The sequence below is a fragment of the Macrosteles quadrilineatus genome, unplaced genomic scaffold (genome assembly GCF_028750875.1).
Source record: "Macrosteles quadrilineatus isolate MER2022 unplaced genomic scaffold, UCM_ALF_1.0 Scaffold_1__1_contigs__length_201487025, whole genome shotgun sequence".
NCBI lineage: Eukaryota > Metazoa > Arthropoda > Insecta > Hemiptera > Cicadellidae > Macrosteles > Macrosteles quadrilineatus.
In genome coordinates, this window is record NW_026542594.1 from 132,948,241 (window position 1) to 132,973,320 (window position 25,080).

Genomic DNA, 25,080 nt, shown 5'->3' on the forward strand with positions numbered 1-25,080 from the left:
TTGAACTTAATGAAATTTACGTATAAGATGCTTCAAAATAATGCAATATTTAAAAATAAGAACTAAATATGATGGGACACCCAACTATTTGGTTCTGTTGTTGTACTTAATGTTAGGTTTATAATGCCAACAAATTAAATACAATCTAGGAATAATTTGTTTTCCAAGTAATGTTAGATACAATACTGACATTTTTTGTTTAAATGTTTGTTCAATAAAAATGTAGTTGCAATTAATTTTTCATTCCCCTAATGTGCGTGGAATAAAAAGTAAAGTCTTTGGGAAAGTAGCTAAAATTACATTTCATTGTAGCTGTAGTTGTAGCTAGCTACTTTTTCGGAAATGTAGCTGTAGCTGTAGCTAAGCTACTTTTAAAATGTAGCTAGCTACAACTACTGCTACATTTCCAAAAAAGTAGCTTCCCCAACACTGCCGTACACAATGACTCCACCAATGAGACTGAAGCAACATGGCCAACCAATCGGAAACACGGAGACAACAGAAATGGTGTCCGGTCCCTGGAAAAGTAAAACCAACAAAATGGCGGAGTGATGTACGATGCCCCAAAAAGGGTGTTAATTCTGTTTATTTCTATCACGAGTTTTACTACGAATTAACATAACGTGAGAATTTTGAGGAGAACTTGTTGTTTCCCTATTTATTGAACAATTTAGTTCCCTATCCTTTAGTTCCTTGTTCAAAATGGAACAAGGCCGTTCCGGATCCCGAAACGTTGTGTATTGTTTTTTACCATCGTGATGGAAAATGCCTGCAATAAACTTTTGAACAACATTAACTCACCATTACCAACAATGAATTTCAAACAAAGGACTATGTTTTTGTTATTACAGTACTACAGTACTATTATGAACATGTTTGAAATTCTTCCTCAATCTAAGGTAAAGCTATATTAGTACAAAAAACATATATAAATCCAGGAATAACATATAAAATAATTTATAATACTATATCAAATTCTGCTCTTATTCGGTGATTTGGCAAATGAGTTTGGCGTTTTATACCTTATAGCCTATCGGTTATTCGTGATATTTTTATTTACAGGACCTTAGATTTTACCTTCTAAAGGCTTTGATTTTCATTCATTTGCTATTTGACAACTAGTACAGTTGTAGTTTGTGTGGTTATAACCCGTTAGAAAGTATATTAGGTCAAATTTAATCTTGCAACCTTTTAGGAATAGAATTAGACTAAACTCTAGAGATAATACAATAAATACAAACAAATACAATAAAGAATTATAAGAATAATCGCTCAAGTTAGTCCAAGAACTTCTTGTATAAATTTGTTTGAAAGAATTAAGATTTTACCTGTGCCCTCTTTGTATTTATTCAACACTTAAGTAATTGCTATTTTTGAAGAAAAAAGAACTAACTCCCAATACAGCTTTAAGCTATGAGTTGCAACACCCCATACATACACCTGCTGCTTATGAAAAGAGTACTTTTTATATGGGTCTCAAACTATAGGCTATAATAAGAAAGCAGGCTAACCTTTAAATAAGTAAAGAGAGGCACAAATATACAATACAAAAGTAGAAATGTTTGCCGTCACTGACTGTCACAGTCAGTATCACAGTCAGTAGTGGTGTATCTAGTCTGACTGCACCCCAAATGCAAGTATTCCCCATGCGCCCCTATTTGTAGACTCATCCCCTCCCCCCCCCACCATAACCTCCAACAAAACTAACAACGTTTCACCGTACAGTACTTCCACACTTCTTGGATACTATTTCACTACACAATTTGAGAAAGATTATTCGAGGAAATATAATTTATTATGTAGCCTACAGTAATTTGAAAGTTAATTATTCAAAAAAATTATATTATATTATAGAATTATTTCCCGGAGTTTTGCACTTAGACACCCTTTGGTTTCAATATGAAGATTTTAGCGACTGACCTATCAATAACATTATAAGCCTCAGGTGTGCCCAGAGAGCACAGAGTGTTTACAGCAGCGTATGTTGGGGCAAGATGAGACATCTGTCCCGGCCCACCTCCAAAACCACCATCCTCATTCTGACATCTGGAAAACAACAATATAAGTTACACTCAATAAAATACCAGTGAAGACATTTAATAATTGGATGGTTGGTATAAATGTTCCTTGTCTCTATTTATTATGAGGATGACTGAGATAATCTTACTATTATTAACTACTGGTCGGATTGGGCTGAAATTTGGTATGGTGATAGCTCATATTCCCGATAAACATATAGTCATATTCTTATCTCAAAAAATCTCTCTTATATTCTTATCCTCAAAAAGGAAAGTCATTGTCTCTATGTTTGTCATGGCTTGTAGAATAGTGCTCTGCATGTAGCAAAGGAACATAGCAAGAGGGACCAGGATCTTCACAGCAACCAGGACCCTGATTGGTAAGTCCGTTTGAAGCTGTTCACTTGTATTGTATGTAATCATTGCACTCAACACAATCTGCCGATTCGTCTTTGGAGATTTTTATCGGAGGGATCAGAGATTATGATTAGGGTCAGCAATATCACTTTGTCAGAATCATCGTCTTCACTGTTACTCGGTATACTTAACAGATTGCTACTGCTTGGAGCATCAGAAGCTAACTTATCATTAACGAACTGTTCTAAAAACTGTGTGTTGTTAACTTTTATCAACATGGGCTTACTTTTTTTTGCCCGAGGAGCATTAAATGTTTCTTCATCACTGCTTGAGTTCATTGTAAATACACACTACCATGTAAAAACACAGATGAAACTACCTAATAAAAATAAAATAAATAAAATTAAAAAAATAAAAATAAATAAAAATTTATAAAAAAAATAAAAATAAATAAAAATTATAAATTTATAAATAAAAATTTTTTATAATAATATTTTATTATAAATAAAAATAAAATAATAAAAAAGAACGTGAATATAATCAACACCTCGTTTTAGGCTAACCTGACATTCCACCGTTCACACTTACTCGCAGTGACAAGTGCGCGCATATGAAGGAATGCTTCCAAGCGGCAGGAATTCGAAGTACACTAGTAACTGGTTACTCGTGCCACCCTCAAAAAAGGAACTTTTTATTTAACAACATAACCAAAACAACCACAGTGCGGCACAAGTTACCGGTTACTTGTCATCAGCTACACAAAAAAAAAAATCTCCAATAAATTACAAACTTGGGAAAATAACTTTTATATTGATCACATGATTATCGCGATACGCAAAATGCACTATGGGAATGAGTGATTGTTTTAGATGCCGCACAGCATGGCAGGTCGGCACGAGTAATTGGTTACTTATGACGCAGTGAACATGTTAAATAGCCTAACTTAAATCAATGTTATAAACTAGCATAAAGAATTCAATAAAAAAATTTTAAGTTTCATTTTTAGCGAATTTCCCATATAGGGAATAAGCTATTACCGTAGTACTCATGGTAAGACCTGGACCCGGGACCGATTTAATTTTTCATTTTGAGGTCCCTAGAGGCCAAAAACACCATCCATTAAATTCATATATATATATGTGTGTGTGTCCGTTAGCGCTATAACTCGAGCAAAAATGATCCGATTTTGATGAAATTTGGTACAAACGTGTAAACCTACATTTATTCGAACGAGTTCGCGATCCAGCGTAATCGGACCATGGGAATGGGGGTTTATGGGGGGTTTTATGGGGTAAAAATGGGGTTTTCCCATTTTTGACCCTAAAAACAAAAAAAAATTTGCCATTTCTCTTTAAACCATTTTGTAGAGCTTAAAAATAAATAATTTAGTATATAAAATCGCTGTTGAATGTCTAACGGTCACGGAGAAAATTCAAAAATAGTGTACTGTAATTTAAAATTCCCATGTTATTCTTATGGAGAAAATAAAAACTGTTGTAGTTTACTTGTTTATGGATATATATTGATAAAATTTGGCAGATTTATTTATTTCATCCTATACTATTGAGTTGGATAGGGCATGTGCTAAGAAGAGAGAAAGGAACAAGACTGTATGAAGTTTGGAGAGCCACACCTGGAGGTAAACGTCCATTGGGAAGGCCGAACTTGGCAGAAGACAGAGAAGGGTGGAAGAGGCTGGTACACGAGGCGAAGAATCAACTGAGATTTGTGGAGCCACGGCAGTAAGTAAGTAAGTATACTATTGACGTATGGTCAAAAACACTTTTTACCTTCCCCGTAGCAGCAAACCTAAGCACTCGTTAAATTTAATGTTATTTAAATAGGGAATAAATATGTCTTATTTATGGAAATATTTTAGTAAAATGTCAGATAAGTTGAAATTTGCTTAGTCTGCAGGTTTGCTGTGGTAGGGGTATTTTGTCTTTCAGCCCTAATAATAATACCTAAATCAAAATAAATAAACTCTTGGAAAAAAATACCTTGCTAGAAATGTTGCTATATGACCGGATTGTTCTTTGTCAATGGAGTAGTTTAACATCACCAATGAATGGGTTATCCAGTAACACAGCCATGGTCTGCTTGCATCCAAACACTGAACATAAAACCATCAACTCACAATTAAATAATGCTATATACAACACTATAGATAAACAAACACCACTATATTAACTAAAATTCATGTAAATGTTTTGCCAGGTAAAATTAATGAATATTTACCTCAAATTGCATAGACTATACTATAACTGCATAATTACTGCACGATGAGTCAATATGGTGTAATAACACAATTGAATGACACACAAGATGATTTATAATGCAAATTTTGTCTGTGCATTGATTGTGTTAGTGTAGTTTTTTACTTTCTCCACCTATTTGGTCCTTTCTCCCCTATACCTACATGGAAAAAGTATTGTTTTCTTCAACATTTTTACAATATTGTTTTTTAAAACTATTTTCTAAAAATTGGCAAGAATAATTTTAATAAAAATTATACCAGTTCAATACTCTGCATATGGTATCTAAGCTAGGCCTAAATAAAATCAAAACCTACCTCATAACCAGTTGGCAAATGACACAGATGTTGTTTTAGGAAATGCAAGTGTACATCTCTAAGAAGCAAAGGCTCTTCAGGGTCGATTTCTGCTTTCTTATAAAACAAATTGAACAACCGTTCAATGGACTTCTCCACTTTATCCTAAAATAAATTTAAAACAAAATTATTACTAGAAATCTTGTATATTAAAACGTGACAAGGTTTTTTTATTTCACGATTCTGAACCAACCACTTGATGAATTTTCATGATTTTAATGTTGAAAGAATGATAATTTTGATTTGTAATATAACCCAGTTTCAAGAACAGTTTTAACAAATTACCTTTTTGTTTTGTGTTGCCTTGAAGTTGTTGATTTTTTTTATTCCTGATGCGCATTTCACCACAGCTTATGGCATCATCAGAGGTCACTATGCTACAAAGTTTATATACACGAGAGTCACTGTACCGGTTGTCACATCACACTGTTTACACTTGCGGCGCGGGAGGCTTACTTGTGTAACCGGGACCGTTGTTAGACTGTCAGTGTCTGGTGGATGGACGGGTTGGGGTGTGGATTTCCCTAAATTGTTGTACCTGCGACGTTGTCTAATTTCTGCAGGGTTTCCAAATCGGTTAGTTTCTATTTCATACATGGTCTTAAAAATGATGGAGTTGTTGAAGTCCTCTTTTATGTTAAGTAGGCTGTCAGGTCCAGATTCGGTAGCTTGTTAATAGTTTTCGTAGCTTTCCTGTATTTTGGCTGTGGTTTTTGACTGGATTCAGTTTAAGATAGTAAACAGTGTCTCTCCATTCAGGGCTGAAGTAGTGATGATAACAGTACGCAGTTTGCAGGATCATGACGTGGTGCAAAAAGCTCTTTGTCCTACAAGAGCCATCTTGAGAGGCTCTCTTTCGGGAGGAGGTCTCTTAGAGCAACCCGCCATGGAAATCTTCAGCTTCCCTTTGAGAGCTGCTGGAATTTGGAAGGATCCGAAGCTTTTCGTACCTCGACCATAAACTGTAACTTAAAACACACTCCCCCCTGGCCTCAAAAATTACCTTTTCATCTTTTAGAGTTAAAATCAAAGAACTGTGCACTGATGATTAACTTAATTGTTATTTAGACCTACTTAGATTGTCTTAATTCTAGTTTTCTTTTGTTTTTTTTTCGTTTCTATTTGTTAGGTAATTTTTTTGTTAGGGTAGTTAATTTATTGTTATTTATCAACATAGGTAAGACAAAAGTTATTATGAAAAGCGATTGTATTAGATCAATAAAGGCGTATTTATTTAGCCTATTCATGTATCAGCAAGGACACCATACGATAGTAATAGGCCTATATTATTCAGGTTACGACATGGAAGCAGACTTTTTTAACGTTTGCTTGTTTTGCTGAGGCAATTTAACCCACATAGCCTATTAGACAGAAGTACTAATAGGAAAAAGCCGTTTCTCGACCAGACCCCAACAGATCAGACATTTGCCCATTTTCAAGCTCGGCTGGCTCGTGGTGACAAAGGAGTGAAGCCCTTAGACGACAAGTGCAACAAACATGACATGTGGTATCGAGATCATAGGTGTGCCAAAGACAAATAAGAGGCAGATAAGAAATTGCAAGACACTGCATGGAATAGGGTTAAGCCTTCCCCTCCCCATTCCCACCAGTAGAGTATATATGTTCGTCCTACTCCGGGATCCAATATAAACTCTTATCGGAGTAAAAATCGGGAGGTAACGAAGCCCAACCACTTTCACTAGTAGAGTATATATCTGTGTCCTACTCCGGGAGTTTACATGGGCTTTTATGGGAGTAAAAACCGAGAGGAGTCCTCCACCCCTCACTAGAAGAGTACTTATATATGTTTGCCCTACTCCGGGATCCAATATGGACCTTATGGGGACAAATTCAACCCCTTCCCTCATCACTTTGGGGAAAAATAATATTTTTTAGTTTTAGCGAATTTCCCCTATAGCAAATAGGCTATTAGCGAATTTCCCCTATAGGGAATAAGCTATTACCATAGGACTCATGGTAAGACCTGGACCCGGGACCGATTTACTTTTTCGTTTTGAGGTTTCTAGAGGCCAAAAACACCATCCGTTCAGATTCATATATATAAACCGTATATATATACTAGCGGAATACCCGTGCTTCGGTAACCAAAGGTAAACGGCTTAGACATTTCATAGAAGTATTCCCTGGAATTAAGGTAATTATTCCCGCAACATGTTCAACAATTGCTTCGCATGTGTATGTAAGATGAATTATGAATAAGAGTGAAGTAAATAAATACCACCATCTCCTCTAATGCGAATGTTATTGTGTGGAACGAAATCGCTATTAACATTTAAAACCTCAGTGTCCATACTACGAAACGGTTTAAACAACTACAAAAATATTAACAGAACGATATCATAAGTTCTTAAAAATTAAAATGCAATAAAAAACTAAGTCTGGTTCCACTTTCTCCAACACTAATCACACATATTAGAAGTTGATAAAACGAAAATGCCATAATAAATTAGGGTAATTTCACAACTATGGTGTTTATATGGTCCAAAATGCACAATTTTTATTTTTTGTTTTTCAATAGGGGTGTACGGACAAAATGAGAAATTATAAAAATAAATTTAATTATGTCCGAAATAACCTTAGTAAACTTAATTTTTATTTTAACAGCTGATGATGGAATAAATTGCAGACAACTACTGTAATTTCAAATAGTTCTCATCTGCGATCATGTAAACAAAAAAACTCCATGCTAACTTTCACATTCTGTGGGGCGAGGCCCATTGGGAATTTTGTAAAATCGCTTTTTATTGTCTGCCTCCTACGCTATGAGAGGAATATATATGCAAAATATCATGTTTCTAGGTGCTATGGTTTGGATTGTGCGTTGATCGGAATTTCACATTTATATATAGAGATATATATTTATATACGGTACCTATGTGTACGTTAAATAAATAAATAATTCATTCCGGTATGTTTTTTTCGTGATGGCATTATCATTGTTAATCTTGTTTTGTTGGTTACTCATCACATAAATAAAATTATAGGCTACACAATTTCCTAAAAAAAATGTGGAGGTATATTTCAAGTTTACATCAAAACTCATCTTCAGCCTCTAGTAACAACATATCAAGTAAATAAACTATGATTTATAATGTTTGTTTATAAATTAAGTAATTAACATATGTTTGAATTATTTTAAAATTAAGTTAGTAGGAAAAAATGTTGTTATATATGTATATATTATGTAATCACAGTTAATTTATTATTGTTTTTTCAATTTTAATTTTGTTCTCAACCTCTTCTCGAAATCAAAGGTATAAACATGGGGCTGATTGTAGCACTAGGTTGGGATATGCTTCTTTTATCAACCGCCATGCAAGCAGCTTCTTTAAGATTTCTTAAGTTTCCAGTCTGCTTCCTGGTAGATCATAGTCGATTCAGTCCAATGTATACTATGTTCTTCAAAGAAGACATGTTCACTAAGTTTGGAATAGTTCTCCACATGGTTACTAATGCTCTTCTGGTGTTCTTTTAGTCTCTTCTCCATGGGTCGTGATGTGATATGTTGTTACTAGAGGCTGAAGATGAGTTTTGATGTAAACTTGAAATATACCTCCACATTTTTTTAGGAAATTGTGTATAATTTTATTTATGTGATGAGTAACCAACAAAACAAGATTAACAATAAATAAATAAATAAAAATGCATTTATTTATCAAGTGTTTCTCAATACAACTACTGCTTCTCAGAACAACTTTTGTCAATAACAATATTAAACTAACAACAAATAAATAGACCAATAACAAAACAGAAACAAGACAATATGAATAACAATAATTAACCATCAGTGCACAATTCTTTGATCTTAATTCTAAATGATGACAAAGAATATTTTTTGAGGCCAGAGGGGAGGTCGTTGTACAGTTTTGGACCGAAGTACGAGAAGCTTCGTCTTCCAAACTCAAGCCTCGCTCTTGGAAAGAGAAGCTGGAGACCTCCATGGTGGGTACTGCGCTTAGAGACCTCCTCCCGGAAAGAGAGCCTCTAAAGAAGGTACAGTGGCTCCTGTAGGACAAGAACCTTGTGCACCATGCAGCACGTCATGATCCTGCAAACAGTGTCTACTGTCATCATTCCCGCTACAACTCTAAAGGGAGAGATATGTTCAAATTTTGTTAGGCAAAATATGAAGCGAATAGCTGAATTTTGCAGTTTCTGCATTCAGGTCATGTCTACTCCAGAGATGCTGTTTCCATAAGCAGGGAGACAATATGTAAACACCAACATGACTAGTGACTGCATGAGGCGCAGCTTCGCAGATTCTGGCAGCAGACTTCTAAACCTGTACAGCCCTCTGCCTTCTTAGCGTGCGCTGCGAAGCAAGTGTGACATGGTCAGAGAAGGTGAGGCTGCTATCAAGCACAACGTTAAGAGTCTTTGACTTGTCAGACAAAGACAAAGATTCCCCGTTGAGCACAACACTCACTCCTCTCTCGCTGAGGGACTGCACCAAGTCTTGTGGCGCCGTATGCGTCAGTACACTTGCCAGTATTGAGCGATAACTCAAGCAAAAATCATCCGATTTTGATGAAATTTGGTACAAACGTGTAAACCTACATTTATTTGAACGAGTTTGTGAACCAGCATACATTTTTCTATTGTAACTCATAATATATCGTATAAAACTAACAGCTTATAACCAAAACTTGTTAAAGTCACCCATCTCAAAATAAGCATCAGGGTGAGAATTTGTATACTAGGTGATCTGAATATAGATAGGCCTACATTGAATGATGGTAATGAAGAGAGAAATTTGTTGGATCTGGCCTAATCTTTCAGGTTAGTGGATATTTTAGGCCATCTGCCCACTAGAGAAACTTTATTTTCATCATCATCTATTGACCACATAATCACAGATGTTAATTTTACAGAAGCCAAAGTGATAAATGGTTTTATATCTGATCATTATGCACAATATGTGGATGTTAAAGCTGTTGTAGCTTACAATTGTACTGATACTTTTTTGTACAAGCGCAAATTTAATGAAGTAAATGTAGCTAGCCTTAGACATAGTCTGTCCAAGGAGACTTGGGATTCAGTTTTTGTTCTTATGGATGTTAATCATAAATGGAAAGAGTTTTTTGACATCCTATTGTGGCATATAGATGTAAACTGTCCTGTTAATAAAATTAAAAAGAAAGGTAAGGTACATGATAAAGCTGTAAGTAAGGTGGTTCTAAGTGAACGTACATTAGCATTGCAGGCAAGTATGATAAATATGCATACTGTTTTCAAACAAACTGGCAGTGAGATTTACAAGGCCAGGTACACACAACTTAAGTCTCTTTTTCGCAAAGAAGTAAAATTAGCAAAATCTGAACATATCAGATCTAAAATAACTTCATCAGACAATGTTTCAAAGAGTGCATGGTCATTTGTAAATAGCATTAAAAGTAAGCCTGGATTGGAATCTGGGTCTAAGAGAAACATTTCCCTAGTAAAAGGTAATGAAGTAATCTTGGATCCTGTTGTAAGCCAACATTTCAATGATTATTTTGTAGATATTGTTAAGAAGGATGTAGTATAAAATGAGCTTAACTTGTTTGAAAACCAGGGAACTGATTTTATGAATACTCACTGGGGAGTTCCACTTACTATTATTAATGAATCTGTCATTTCAATTATAAATTACTTAAACAACAAAACCTCTTCAGGCTGGGACAATATTTCACCTAATTTGTTTAAGAAATGTAAATCTGAACTGACACCTATTCTGGTTTATTTGATTCAGACTGTGTTGTCTACATCATTCTTTCCAGATCTACTTAAACTCACCATCGTTAAACCATTCTATAAGAAGAGAGTAAAGACAGATGTGCAGAATTATAGGCCTATTTCTCTCACATCTACTTTTAGTAAAGTAATCGAGAAGTTTGCCCTTGGGTGTTTGATACAATTTTTTGATGAACATAAAATTTTGTCAGATTTTCAGCATGGCTTTCGAAAGGGTCGGAGCACTATCACTGCTGCTGTCAATTTTGTTCACACTGCACTTGAAAAACTTGATGAGGGTTGTAAAGTGGCAGCGCTTCTGCTAGACCTTTCGAAGGCCTTTGATCGGGTTGACCATTCGATTTTATTGGCTAAACTGATTGGTTATAAAGTTCCAGGATGGTTAGTGAGTCTGGTGGAGTCTTATCTAAAAAATCGCAAACAATGCACCACAGTGTCTATTGATGATGGCACGACAGTGAGAGAACATAGGTCTGAAACACAAGTGGTAACATCAGGGGTCCCACAGGGCTCAATTTTAGGACCTTTTTTGTATATAGTCTATGTAAATAGTTTTATTGTTATGGATAATGTTTTTGCATGTATGTATGCAGATGACACATCTGGGCTGTGCTGGGCAAACAATATGGCAAATCTCAAAGTTATATTACTGTAACAAATTTTGCAGAAGCTGCCAATGCTTATTTTTTAGAAATAGATTTAAAGGTAAGCTTAAGTAAGACTGATCTTGTTAATTTCTCAATTGGTCACAATGTTCCAGCTCTTAGCATTGCATGTGAAGATATGACTCTGGATGGTAATGATTTTTGTAAATTTCTTGGTATATTTTTTGACAAGCATTTTACATGGGACAAACACATTGATCATGTTGCTGCTATGGTTTTGATTGGAATTTCTCTGTTAAGAAGGCTGTCAGACTACTTGGACAGTGAAACTTTAACACGTTGGGTGCTGATGACGGGAATTCCCCCCATTGCTTAACATTGAAATAAATGCAATTTTCATGTTCAAACATGTCAACGGCACTTTAAGTGTTAAGGGCTGTTTATTTTGGAGTGGTATATTCGGATATTTAGCTAAAATGAGAACAAAGAAAATTAATCCTTGTAAATGATGATGAAGAACGTTTGTCTTGTGGGGAGGTTCTTTCCATTCATATACCAAAAGGATCTTTGTGTTACAGAAGAGAGCTCTACGTTTAGTTGCAAAAGTTAGCCCGGGGACTCCAAGTAAAGTTATTTTTGTTTCACATAGTATTTGACTTTGTACGCTACCTGTATGTATACCAGGTTGTATGTTTGGTTAAATTTAGCAGTTGTTCTGGTAATTTAGTTTTTAATGTAGGACAAATACATGACCATGACACTAGACTGGGTAATGATTTTTTCAGAGTGAGGAGAAATTTCCAGAGAACAGAAAACAGCCCTTATGTCAAGGGAGCAAAATTTTTTAATAAATTACCGAAGTCAATCAAAGAACTAAAAGGTAAAAAATTCAAAAGTTTTTTTGAAAATTTGGCTAATTAATAAATGTCCAGCCAGACTTGAGGATTTCAATTAAAAAAAAGGTATGCCTAGCCTATTGTGTGAGTAGAACTTTGTAGAGTAGAACACATGGTTTTGTACTCAAATCTGTATTTTTGCATGGTTTGCTTTGTATGATAAGTGACTATTAACATTGATGATTGCAATGCATGTTTTTCATGTTAAAAGCAAATAAAGACATTTCATTTCATTTCAGCATGATTGGACGGGGGGGATTTAGGGTAAAAATTGGGTTTTCCCAATTTTGACCCTAAGAATATAAAATTTAGCAATTTCTTCCCGAACCATTTTAGAGCTTAAAAACAAATTGGTAATTTAGTATATTGAAGCATTATTATGCGCCTAATGGCTAAGGAGAAAATACAAAAATAAATTAAATTTAAATTAAGCCTACCATGTTATTCTTATGGAGAAAATTGTAAACTGTTGTAGGTAGTTTGCTTGTTCATGAGCATATTTTGATAAAATTTGATAAATGCATTCATTTTTTGATAAAATTTGATAAATGCATTCATTTTAGCGAATTTCCCATATAGGGAATAAGCTATTACCGTAGTACTCATGGTAAGACCTGGACGCGGGACCGATTTTTTTTTTTCGTTTTGAGGTCCCTAGAAGGCCAAAAACACCATCCGTTCAAATTCATATATATATATATTTATATATTTATATATATATATATATATATGTGTCCGTCAGCACGATAACTCGGGCAAAAATGATCCGATTTTGATGAAATTTGGTACAAACGTGTAAACGTACGTTTATTCGAACAAGTTCGCGATCCAGCATGATCGGACCATGGGAACGGGGGTTTAGGGGGGGTTTTATGGGGTAAAAATAGGTTTTTCCCATTTTTGACCCAAAAAACATACCTAGCAATTTCTTTCCAAACCATTTTGTAGAGCTTAAAAAAACAAATAATTTAGTATATTGAAGCGTTATTATGCGCCTAATGGTTACGGAGAAAATTCCAAAAAATTGTAAATTTAAAATTCCCATGTTATTCTTATGGAGAATAAGTAAACTGTTGTAGTTTGCTTGTTTGTGAACATATTTTGATCAAATTTGGAAAATGTTTTTATTTCTTACTAACTATTCACATTTTACAAAAAAAAAACAGTTTTACCCTCCCTGATGCAGCAAACCTAAATACTTGTTAAACTAATTCTATTTAAATCAAGAATAAATGTTACCTATATTTTTAAGTAGACATTTCAGTGTAAATCTAATCAGTCAAATGGAAATTCGCTTAGTCTGCAGGTTTGCTGCGGCGGGGGTATTATACTATTTTGTACTCATAAAAAAAAAACACCTCGTTACCCTCCCTGTTGTAGCAAACCTAAGTAGCCTAAATGTTAAACTAATGCTATTTAAATAGGGAATAGATGTGATATTTTTAAGGAGACATTTTAGTGCAAATTCAATCAGGCAAATGGAAATTCGCTTAGTCTACAGGTTTGCTGCGGTGGAGGTATTTTGTTTTCTTACAGTGATCTCTTAGAAATTGTTGTACTTTTAAAGTGGAGTCAATATTTTCATATCCCAGCAACCAAGCTTTCGTAATCTTAAATAATACCATTGAATGATGTAATAGTCAATGATAAATACACAAATAGTATTTGTGTATTTACCTAGCTACCATTAGCTGCATCCAAACAAAACAGCTGTTACAACCCTACTTGTAATGTTGCCACTTTGAAGGCCACAGCCTGTAGTTAACTTAAAGGTAAGTAGTTGTTCATCGACACTGACTGATAACAAAGAGAAAGGGTTTAATGGATAGGACAGAATGACGGAATACCAGCAAGTAACGAGGGGAGAGAGAGGGAGAGATAGGTAACTTAGATAGATAGAGAGAGAGAGAGAGAGAGAGAGAGAGAGAGAGAGAGAGAGATAAAGAGAGAATGGATAACACTCTCCACGTGAGTCCTCTTACCATTAAGTTACATTCCTTTGGACCAGTTGAACCTAGTACTGATCGGCACTGAAAGGTACCGATCCAGGAACATCCGTACATTTTGGAACTAGTTACTATGGACTAGGCCTAGTTCCGGGTACAGTTTCTTAACTGGGCTATGCTAATATCGATTGAACCTATCGATTCGATTAGTAAACTTTCATGTGATTTTTTCACCATCAGCAAGTTTGGTTGGTTAGGTTAGGTTATGATAGTTAAATTTTATAATAGATAGGCTATATTTAAAAATATCAATTGTTAATCAATATTTTCAATTCGATAGTTTCAATTGATATTAGCATAGGCCTAGCCCAGTTAAGAAACTGTACCCCTAGTTCCTAGTGTACCGACCCATCCCTAAGTTATCTTACACTTAATCTGAGACCCTAACTGCTAGACTAGGTCTAGGCTTATGTAGGTGACATGCAAAATAGGCCCTAAGTTTAAGCATCGGTTAATGTTTCCTTAAAATGCAACATATTTTTACTAACAATGTGCTACTTACTTGCTCTTTTGAGGTTTTAGTTTCGAGCCCCTCATTATCAAACAATTCAGTAGTTCCACTAATAGCAATATTACACCATTTGTCTCCTTTAGCTGTGATGGACATGTCTGTAAGTCTGTATCTTACTTAGTCCTAAATCTAAATCTAGGATAAGATATTCAATCACTAAAAAACAAAACTTTGTGATTGTTAGCAGGTCTAACACTGAAATTAGGTATTGAATAAAACTTATAGGCTATCATGCCTTTTACATGCAAATAATGTTCATTATAATTTTAACCAACATAAATTAAATAAAGTTCCTCTATAGGCCTAATGTTTAAAAAAGTTGTCAACATTTTAGTTTAGGCTTATCTTATATCACCAAATTGTTTTGAAATGAATGGAACTGTATCAGAATCTTACACAAACTTTCTATTCACTGTATGCCTAGAACCAATAACTGACAATAACAACCACAAAATATTTTCGTTTTTAATTTATGAATGTACAAAATAGGAAATTTTTAAATTCTTAACTTCAGTCGGAAGAAAATAATCAAAAGATCAAATAAATAGTCCTAATCGATTAACCGATCAACCGATCCGATAAAAGCGAATGAATACTGCTTATCGAATTCGAAAAATGTTGTTATGATCACGATTGTTCAGTTTTTTTAAGGGCAGTATAAAGCCACGGCCGCCTTTAACTACGGTAGTTAAAGGCGGCCGTGATAAAGCACTAAAGTGGCTTTTTAAGGGACAACGGACTATGCCGTAGATTAAAGCATGTTTTATCTATGATTAAAGTATACAAACTTTTTAAAACCAACCTCTATATCAACCAAGGTGGAAAATCCATCCAACTGCACGGCCACCTTTGAAGGCGGCCGTGTGAACTGTCTGTAGTTTAACTGAAATTTGATTTCGTCTTCCTCGTCCTCGCATAAAATATTGATAGTCTGGTAATTTATTAAACTAGCAACACAACACGACCAAATAGTTTTGTACAGTGTATTTAATTTTTATTCCAACTGATATATCCATTTTACAAAAATAACAATTCAAAATAGTAATAGTAGTAGGATGGCTAATATGTTACCTTATTACCGTGTCTTCATATTTTACCCAATTAGGAATTGATGGCGTCAGAATGCCAATACTGTGTATTATACCAAATACTGTAGAACATTATGGCTATGGTAGATGTGTAATACCATAGATAAAACATACTCCCTTAGTAGATTTCTCATCCTTATGGAACAGCTGAAGACAATTTTATTGTTAGTTCATGTACGGTTTATGTAGAGGTCGTGTTTTGTTTTCAATTTGTTTCCCGTTATTACAGCCATTTAAAACCTCGTTTAACCAAATAATACGATCTAATCATAAACAATAACTTGTCCCCTAGTTATATAACCAAACAGTAAAGCACAAATCAAGAAATTAACCCTAAAATAATGGAATCAAAGTTTTATCGACACTAGCGCCTTTGTGTCACGTACATGAACTAGACACGAAAAACGTGCTTCAAAATTTACAATTGGATGATAAGTCTACTTGTGTTGGTTAGTCTATGGTAATACTATGGCATTACTCTGTTTCAGTATTAAGATATATCAAGTATAAACATCGTCTACTGAATAAGTCGATAGACAAAAATAAGTTAATGGTATAAATAAAAATAATTAAATGCCAACATGGTAATCATTAAAGAGTGTTATTAATGAAATAGCGTGCACTAGCTGTGTACCCGTTCTACGCACGGGGATCTTATAGTATACAGTTGAAACCTTATAAAGAACAGCAGTTATGGTTTGCATATTTTCAAATATGCTTGCCAAACTATTATACATAACTTCATTTTATGTTGTTTGTTGTTCTTCCGGATCGGCGGTATGACAATCAATAAAAGGTAAATTACCTGTGTCCATCGGTTGATCCTAATGCATCCTATTACAGGAGACGCATTTTGGCGAAATTAAATCGCCATCGTTAAAAGCCCCGTGTACACGAGGCTAGTACTAGCAGCTAGTTGATTAGCGCTAGTAAATTCGCTCCGTGTAAACGGTCTACTAGCGTTAAAAATTACTAGCGCGCTAGCATTTTACTCGCTGCTAGTCGTTTTGAACATGTTTGATATTACTAGCGCTAATAAGTGGAGGGGGTGGTCACGTGACCACTAGTGCTAGCGAACTAGCACGGTACTAGCGGGGCATTTGCACTTCTGCTAGTGCTAATCGCCACTCGCCACACGCCGGTGATCAGTTTCGACTGATACTGCGATAGGTGTTGTTGTGAAGACTCGAAATCTTGAGGCCAGAATTCCGAATGCATTTTCGGATACCCTTCTGGCTCTTGAGAGTCGGTAATTGAATACTCTCTCACTTAATTCTAAGTTTCTGTGACTATAGGTTGTTAACAGATTGTGACGTAGCGGGAAAGCATCATCAGCCACACATAAACCATTCTTTGGCCACTGAAGAAGATTTTGCTCCAAAGCTATATTTAAGTCAGAGTTTTTGAAAATTGTGCTGTCATTGGCTCTTCCGTCACAGCATACATCAATGAAACTGAAAGTGTAGTCGGCATTAACCATAGCAAATAGTATTATGCTATAGAAACCTTTGTGGTTGAAAAATGTTGACGTAGAATTCAAAGGCCTTTTTATGCGAATATGTTTGCCATCCAGCGCTCCACAACAGTTTGGGAAGTTCCATTGTAAACAATAACCAGTTTGAATAGCTTTCCACTCTTCAAGTGTCATAGGTACCTTAAATGTCATAGGCACACGAAATAAGTATTGTAAAGAAGGAAATGAATCTCCTAATAGCCAGAAATTTTCAGATCGTCCTTGCGGGTATTTTATGCCACAAATTTTGACGAAAGGCTATACCTATTTACAGTGATGACCAAACAGTTGTCAAGAAGCATTAATAGATATGGTATGTACCAAATATGATAATTTTAGCTCTATTCTAATTATGACAAAACACGATGTAACTAAAAGCGAGTTTTGTTGGTGTAGTAAGCGTTGCAGGAGGTCTACTTTACACTGAATCGACGTTCACTTTTATTGCTTTTGATCTTCCGGCACTGTTGACTCAGCGAAACTGAACTTGTATTTTACCGTATTTCGTTATATTAAACGAAGATTAACACTTGTTTAACACTAATTTAACGAAGATTAACACTAATTTGAATAACACTTGAACTATCTAATCTAAATATAAATTGAAAAAAATACTTGATTCAAGCTTGAAAAAGTTTGGTTTGTCAAATCTGCAAACTTGAAGGATCGGGTTTGTAAACTTGATTCAAGTTAAAATCATGCGTCGAAGTTCCCGCTCTTCCAGTTTGAATAAAACTTGAAAGATCCAATCTATATATTAATACGCAAGCAGTTTTCTTTTCACAGTCATAACTCAATAACGGCTTGATGGATTTTAAAGTTTGAGGTGTCAAATTAAAGGTATTTTCACGTAGGTGTGCAAATACGTCTCAGAATATTTAGAAAGGGCACCACTTAAGTACACTTAAGGGCTAAAGTTTGGAAGGTGGCGCTAATGTCAAATCTGTTGACATTTGATCAAACTCATTTCCCTTTGTTTACAAATAACATATGGAAGTAGTTTGAAATAGTTTTTAAGGTTAACCACAGACCGCAGGACTTAAAACTTCCAGAGCAAAGCTGGAATTTATATTTTGTTTCAATCTGTTAACTAAGTCTGGTTGGTTCTGGTTCATAAAGAAGAGTTTAATAATAAATATTTAATTTTTTTTGTCTACGGTTAAATTGATTCTCCTACCGTCCAAAATCCACAGCCTTCTAGATTTGCGCAGACAGTACTATAACAAGTGTTGGGTCACTGGGGAGCCGTGCCTAAACTTCGTTTTCCCCATTCTTGGACCTCCGGTTTTCCCCGTGTGTGATAAATTGAGCAAACTATTTACGGGAACAAAAATTCTTCTCTTACATCATGTCTACCTCCTGCCCTATTTGTGTCAAAAAAGTCCTTGATACCGAGGAGGGTGTCAGCTGCGATGGCCCCTGTCAACGATGGTTTCACAGGTCTTGCATTGCTATGAGCAAAACAGAGTACCAGCGGATTTCTGGAAATACCAACGCAAAATGGCACTGCACCAGAACAGACTGTGTGAACACTTCCAACCAACCACTCGCATTACTCACCTCCCAAATGTCATCGTACTGGGCAAACTTGATACTCTACTAGACAAAGAGTAAATAAAATTGATACCATTTCAAATGATGTAGCTGATATAAAGAACGAAGTTGCTACCATTCGTACTGGACTGTCAGCACTAGAACCTAGAGTGGATCAAATTGAGGTCAGGGTATCCCTGCTTGAATCAAAAGACAAAAATGCATCCCCCTCCACAGATCTGGAAACTAACATAGCAGAGCTAAACGAGCTCACCCGCCGCGCCAAAAACTTAATGATCTACAATCTGGAAGAATCATCTGTGGGTGATGTTGATGCCAGGAAAAACATGATCTGGAATTGGCCATTTCCTTTTTCTCAACCCTCATTCCTAATTTCTCTAACAATGGAATCAAAACTTTCCGTGTTGGCGGTAAAAAACCTGACAAACCTCGACCTCTTAAAGTTGTGCTTGGCAGCAATTCTGATGTAGTCACTGCAATGAAGAATTTTGCCAGCTCTGAGACCAATTTTAATCCACGATTTTCTTCCGTCAAGCTATCCAGAGACAGAACTCCCCGTGAAGCCGCCTACCTTCAAAACCTCAATGCCGAATTAAAGGAACGCACCACCCGTGGCGAAAAGGATCTCACCATAAGGTTCCTAAACAACATCCCCCCCAGATTGTTAAAAATTCAAAAAACGAATAATTCCCAACGGCGCACCGCATCACCTCAGTTGTTATTTTCAAAACGTGAATGGCTTAAGAAGCAAAATTTCTAAACTCTCAATCAGTGCTACAACTTCCTCCCTGATATTATTGCCCTGGTTGAAACGAATCTCTTACCTGACATGAACTATTCAGAACTTGGTCTTACTGGTTTCAACGTTTTCAGATGCGACAGATCTTTGACCACACGAGCAATAAGATCAGTGGTGGTGGTACTCTCATAGCAGTACGTGATCACCTAGCAAGTAAACTTGTCCCCTTGCATGCCTGCTCCTCGGAATGCGTTTTTGTTATCTTTACTTCTGGAACCCGTCGCATCTTGTTGGGCTCTGTCTATATCCTCCCAGCCAGCCTGCCATCGTCTATGCCGACTTCTGTGACGTGGTGGAGGATATCTTCTCATCTTCTAACTTCGTGGATGACGTGCTTCTCTTCGGTGATTTTAACAAACCTGAAGCGGACTGGGGTGAACTTGATTCCTGCGAAGGTGATTCCTCTTCAAACTACCTACGCAACTTAGCTTCTACTCACAACCTCTCCCAAATCAACAAAATCCGAAATCGCAGAGGTGTCTACCTGGACCTCATTTTTTCATCTACTCCTACAACTGCAGTTATCGGCGCTGACGACCTTCTTGTTGCCGAAGACATTCATCACCCTGCGCTCTCCTGCTCAATCCTGCTGCAGAAACCCTCAGCCTCGAGCAACGTCAGGATCGTACCTGACTTCAGAAAATGCAACTTGGACGCTGTATTTCGTGATCTGCAGAGTGTTAACTATCCTTCACCTTCTTCTCTACCTGATACCGAATCTGCCTTCTCTGATTTCTGCGACCACCTTGGCTCAATCATATCTCAACATACACCCACAAAACAGCTTCAATCCTCAAGCTTTCCTGCCTGGTTTACCGAGGAACTAAAACGACTTGTCTTAAGGAAGAAAAGGCCACCCATCGACTTCTTAAAACCTCAGGAAATATTCGTCATCGTGAAAGTTTTCGCAATTTGAGAAGCCAGTGAAGTCCTTAGCCACCAAGTGTCATCGAGACTACTTAAAAAGAATTGAAGACGACATTCCTCATAACATAAAATCTTTTTGGTCTCACGTCAACAGACTCAAGAGCAGTCCATCCCCTGCTGCTAAACTATCATTTGATGGTAGAGAGGCTGAGAGTGCTGCCGGAAAGTGTGAACTGTTCTCAAACTACTTTTTATCCGTCTTTACGGAGAACCAAATTCCCTCGCCCGTCTTCGACTTTGGCTGGAACGTCTCCATCACTAAATGTGTCGTCACTGCCTCAGACGTTCAGAAACTCAAACTTGCCTCGCTTGACCCTAATAAGGGAGCCGGTCCTGATGCTCTTCCTCCGTGCGTTCTTAAATACTGTGCCCCTATTTTGGCTCCTCATCTGGCTATCTGGTTTACATCCCTGCTCTCACTTGGAATCTTCCCATCGGCCCTTAAGCGTGGCTTTGTCGTCCCCATCTTCAAATCTGGCGATCGTTCAAATGTCAAAAGCTATCGGCCCATTGTCATTCTCTCTGCTGTTGCCAAGGTGTACGAGAGCATTGTTTTGGACTACCTCTATTTTCATCTCCGTAAATGTATCTCTTCCTCTCAACATGGCTTCCTGCGCTCACGCTCAACAGTAACAAACCTGATGGAGTTTCAAGAATACGTCATACGTCTCCAAGTTAACTGCGTTTACCTTGATCTCTCCAAAGCCTTTGACAAGGTCAATCACAACATCCTTGTAGCAAAGCTTGCCGGATATGGTGTGGGGGGGGTGCCCTGCTTGAGTGGTTAAACAGCTACTTGACCGACAGAACCCTTGTAGTCAAGTACGACGGGTACCTTTCTGTGCCATTCAGTGTCCTATCTGGAGTCCCGCAAGGGTCCCACCTCGGTCCCTTGCTGTTTAATCTGTTCATGAATGGCATTGGCAACGTCATCCTCACAAAATTTCTCATGTTTGCCGATGATATTAAGGTATTTGGCTCGGCGTCATTGGCTTCTGACTTTGAGCGCCTCCAACTTTCTCTCTCTAACATCGACGCCTGGTGCAAGGTGAACTTCATGGAGCTCAACGTCTTGAAATGTGTTGTCATCTCCTACAAACGCGGTGCAGCCCCAGTCCAATGCGATTATGTCCTCAATGGATCTACACTAAAGAGTGGACAGGGTACGAGATCTCGGAGTGACAATGACCCCTTCGCTCAACCCTCATGAGCACATTGCCCACATTACAACCAAAGCTAGCTCCCTGCTTGGTTTCATATTCAGATCAACTAGGAATTTCAACTCACCTTTCACCTTGATCACGCTCTACAAGTCCCTCGTGCGCCCGCTGCTGGAGTATGGGTCTATCATCTGGTCTCCCTTCCAGAGGAACCACGTCAGCCAACTGGAGAGCATACAAGCCCGCTTCATACGGATGCTTGGACCGAGACTTGGTTTTACCTACCGCACTACCCCGGTTGACGATGTGGGGAAGTCTTTCGATCTTCTACCTTTGTCACTCCGACGTCATCATGCCGACATAATCATGCTCTACAAGCTGGTTAACGGGTTTGTCGATTGCCCCAACATCCTGAGTGGTATCGACATTACCACGCCAGAGGCACACGCTCCAAGACTATATTCAGCAGACGCTTTCTCCCAGCCTACTATTCCTACAACAGCGGAATTTGCCGTCTACTCAAGGCTGGTAGCATGGCGGCTGCTCAACTGGACTTCTTCTGTGAGAAGCCCCTCCCGTTCAAAAAGAAGGTCTCCCTGATCACTTGAGTAACCACACTCCAGCGCATCTGCATATTTGTCTTGTCATCGTTGAAACCTGCTGTTTATATTCTTTGTTGTTACTCTTTGAGTTTATTCTTCTGTTATTAATATTTGTTATTACTTTGTTATTACTTGCTTTATCATTTTGTTATTACCATTGTTATTACTTTTCTAGTTAGTACTATTGCAAATGCCATCTCATATTGTAAACACATATTTTGAAAAATGGTGCAATCCGTTGGGAAATAAATAAATAATAAATAAAGTTGAGGAACTGAACGATGAATTAGAACAACTCCATTTCAAGAGTAGCTCAGAAGAACGGGAGCTGGGAGCTTGTCGATAAACTGGGACTATTTCAGTGTCGACAAAATGAAACTATTTCATTGTCGACAATATGCAATGTCGACAATTTGCTATGTCGATAATTTGCGACGTCGGTTATTTCCCATGTAGCACAGATGGTTGGGCCAACGTTGGTAAATTGTGGAGCCACACAGTTGGCCAACGGTAGAAATGTCACCTCTTTAAACTGTTTTCCCGCCAACCATTGTCCAACCGTTTTATTTCACACAAAATAATAAAGTTTTAGTACGAAAAGCATAATTATTAGTTGAGTAAATTGATTAAATAGTTCATAAAAACAAATTTTGAAAAAAAAGCTAGAACAAAATTTTTTGGCCCAGACGGGTCTCGAACCCGGGTCCTTCGACTTATGAGACTCTTACTTTACCACTGAGCTATCTGTGATTGTTGAAATAGAGAGTTTTCAAGTGGTGAAAGAGTAGCCGACAGTTGCAATGGTCGCAATACTTCAAACATTTTTGATACTACACAGTATAATATGATTCTGTTAATCTGTTAAGGCATCATAAGTGGTTATTTTTTTTTTTTTTTTTTGAGTTAGAGAGGATACTGGTATTTGAATATAGATTAATTAATTACCGTTAGATTATTAATGCTATTATAATTGCCTGTTATATGATTAATTACTCTTTCCCCTTAAATTGTTGCAAATAAGTTAAAGAATATTAATTTAAAAAATATTTGCATTATTATAATTATTAAAATTCATTGTTGTAGCCCCGGAACTGTAATATATAAAATATCTGGTTTTACAATACCTTTATCATTTCCAAAAACTTTTGGAAACTTTTGGAACTGATAAAGGTATTGTAAAACCAGATATTTTATTATAATTATGTTGTGAAAGCTAGACCCAGAGAATGAAAGTCGTGTAAACTCAACTATGGACCATCGTTGGTCCAACAAAAGTATCTTTTGTTGGTCCAACGGAGTGAAAAACGGTTGGACAACGGTTGGCTTGATGTATGATACCCAGCAATGCATATTAATGTATTTCATTAACAATGAACCAATGTTGGTCCACAGTTGTAAATATTGGTTGGCCCAACTACGAGATATACAGTTGGACAACGGTTGGTTGGTTGTGGAAGCTCCAACCAACCATCGACCAACTGTCCCACAGTTGGCCAACGTTGGCCCAACCATCTGTGCTACATGGGTTAGGATGTCGGTAAAATGGGTATATTTCAGTGTCAACCAAATGGGAATAATTCAGTTTCGATCAATTTCAACGGTTGTCGATAATATGGAACAACCCCACTAGGGAGTATCGAATCCACAGTGCATGCCTATAAATATCCACAATTCGTGACCTCCTAGTAGCTGGATTACAGGACGACGCCACCCGTCCCAGTCATAACTTATTGATTATTTAATTTGATAAACTTTTTTAGTAACTGTACACTGGCACAGTCCTAGAGTTCTGCGTTGTAAATATTTGTCTGCTTGTTACCCATGGTGGAAGGTTGTTACCTTCCATAATAAGGTTCCATTTCATGTTCCATAACATTATGGTAACATTATCACCATGGCAACATTATCAGTTATAAGGTTCCATTCCATTATGTTACCTTATTATTATAAAGACCGTTAAACTATCTTTTAACTTTTATGATACGGAGACATGACGGAAGTCATAGATTTAGAGAATATTTGGAGAATAGAATAATTAATCTATGGTAGCGCTTAGGTGCTTCCTAAAAAAGGGCTAACCACATTAGTTTTTCTCTTTTCTTGGTTTATCGAAACAATATCGTTCGTTACCGTTACCACATCGTACTATCGTCACTATCGATTGTCGTCCACCCTTTGCTGTCTGTCTGTCCTGTCCTGTCGTCCTGTCAGTCTGTCAGTGTCAGTGTCTGTCTGCTGCTGCTCCTGCCTCCTGCTAGGCGCAGTGACAGTAATAACAAATTTAAATTTGGATACCAATTTGAATTTGATTATAAACTGTGAGTACACATTTATTCTTGAATGCTCAAACAAGTTTCCACTTTCTGAGCTGATAATATTATGTATTACCAAGCTTTGCTTTATTACGTAACTTTTGTAGACTGTCAAAATTGAATTGTAAATGTAAATGGGTAGGCCCTACTGTATCAGTCAACCTAGCTTTGTTATATTTACCATTTACCATAAACACGTGAAATAATAAAAATAAGTTAGTTATAAAAGTACTTAGACCCTATCACTGCCATTTTTAACTTACATTGGTGTCTTCTCTGCCGTCCTTGTAGACAGGGGTATCTTCAATTCTTGTGTGTGGAAGTGTAGAGTTGAGCATTGCTTATTAATACTTTAACCCTTTCAGTG

At 36.7% G+C, this 25,080-nt stretch overlaps 3 protein-coding genes across 3 annotated transcripts in view; 2 read left to right on the top strand and 1 right to left on the bottom strand.

The window, feature by feature from the left end:
• The window catches only part of LOC128985254 (protein farnesyltransferase subunit beta), a 55,455-nt gene extending 40,148 nt beyond the window's left edge, over positions 1 to 15,307 (bottom strand). The window contains exons 1-4 of the mRNA XM_054404648.1: positions 14,750 to 15,307; positions 4,948 to 5,091; positions 4,376 to 4,488; positions 1,921 to 2,046 (exon numbers count right to left, since the gene is read on the bottom strand). Coding sequence (XP_054260623.1) covers positions 1,921 to 2,046; positions 4,376 to 4,488; positions 4,948 to 5,091; positions 14,750 to 14,854 — 488 coding nt within the window. The 5' untranslated portion in view covers positions 14,855 to 15,307. The remainder of the gene's footprint in view (positions 1 to 1,920; positions 2,047 to 4,375; positions 4,489 to 4,947; positions 5,092 to 14,749) is intronic.
• Positions 15,308 to 19,899: 4,592 nt separating this feature from the next.
• On the top strand, positions 19,900 to 21,427 carry LOC129000734 (uncharacterized). The gene is made up of 2 exons (XM_054427712.1): positions 19,900 to 20,564; positions 20,734 to 21,427. Exons 1-2 carry the CDS (start codon positions 19,900 to 19,902, stop codon positions 21,425 to 21,427), a joined length of 1,359 nt encoding a protein of 452 aa, XP_054283687.1.
• A 3,185-nt stretch (positions 21,428 to 24,612) lies between these two features.
• Positions 24,613 to 25,080, top strand: part of LOC128985264 (cytochrome c oxidase assembly protein COX15 homolog) — a 56,668-nt gene continuing 56,200 nt past the window's right edge. Inside the window, exon 1 of the mRNA XM_054404657.1 lies at positions 24,613 to 24,719. The gene's annotated coding sequence lies outside the window, so the exon portion shown is untranslated. The remainder of the gene's footprint in view (positions 24,720 to 25,080) is intronic.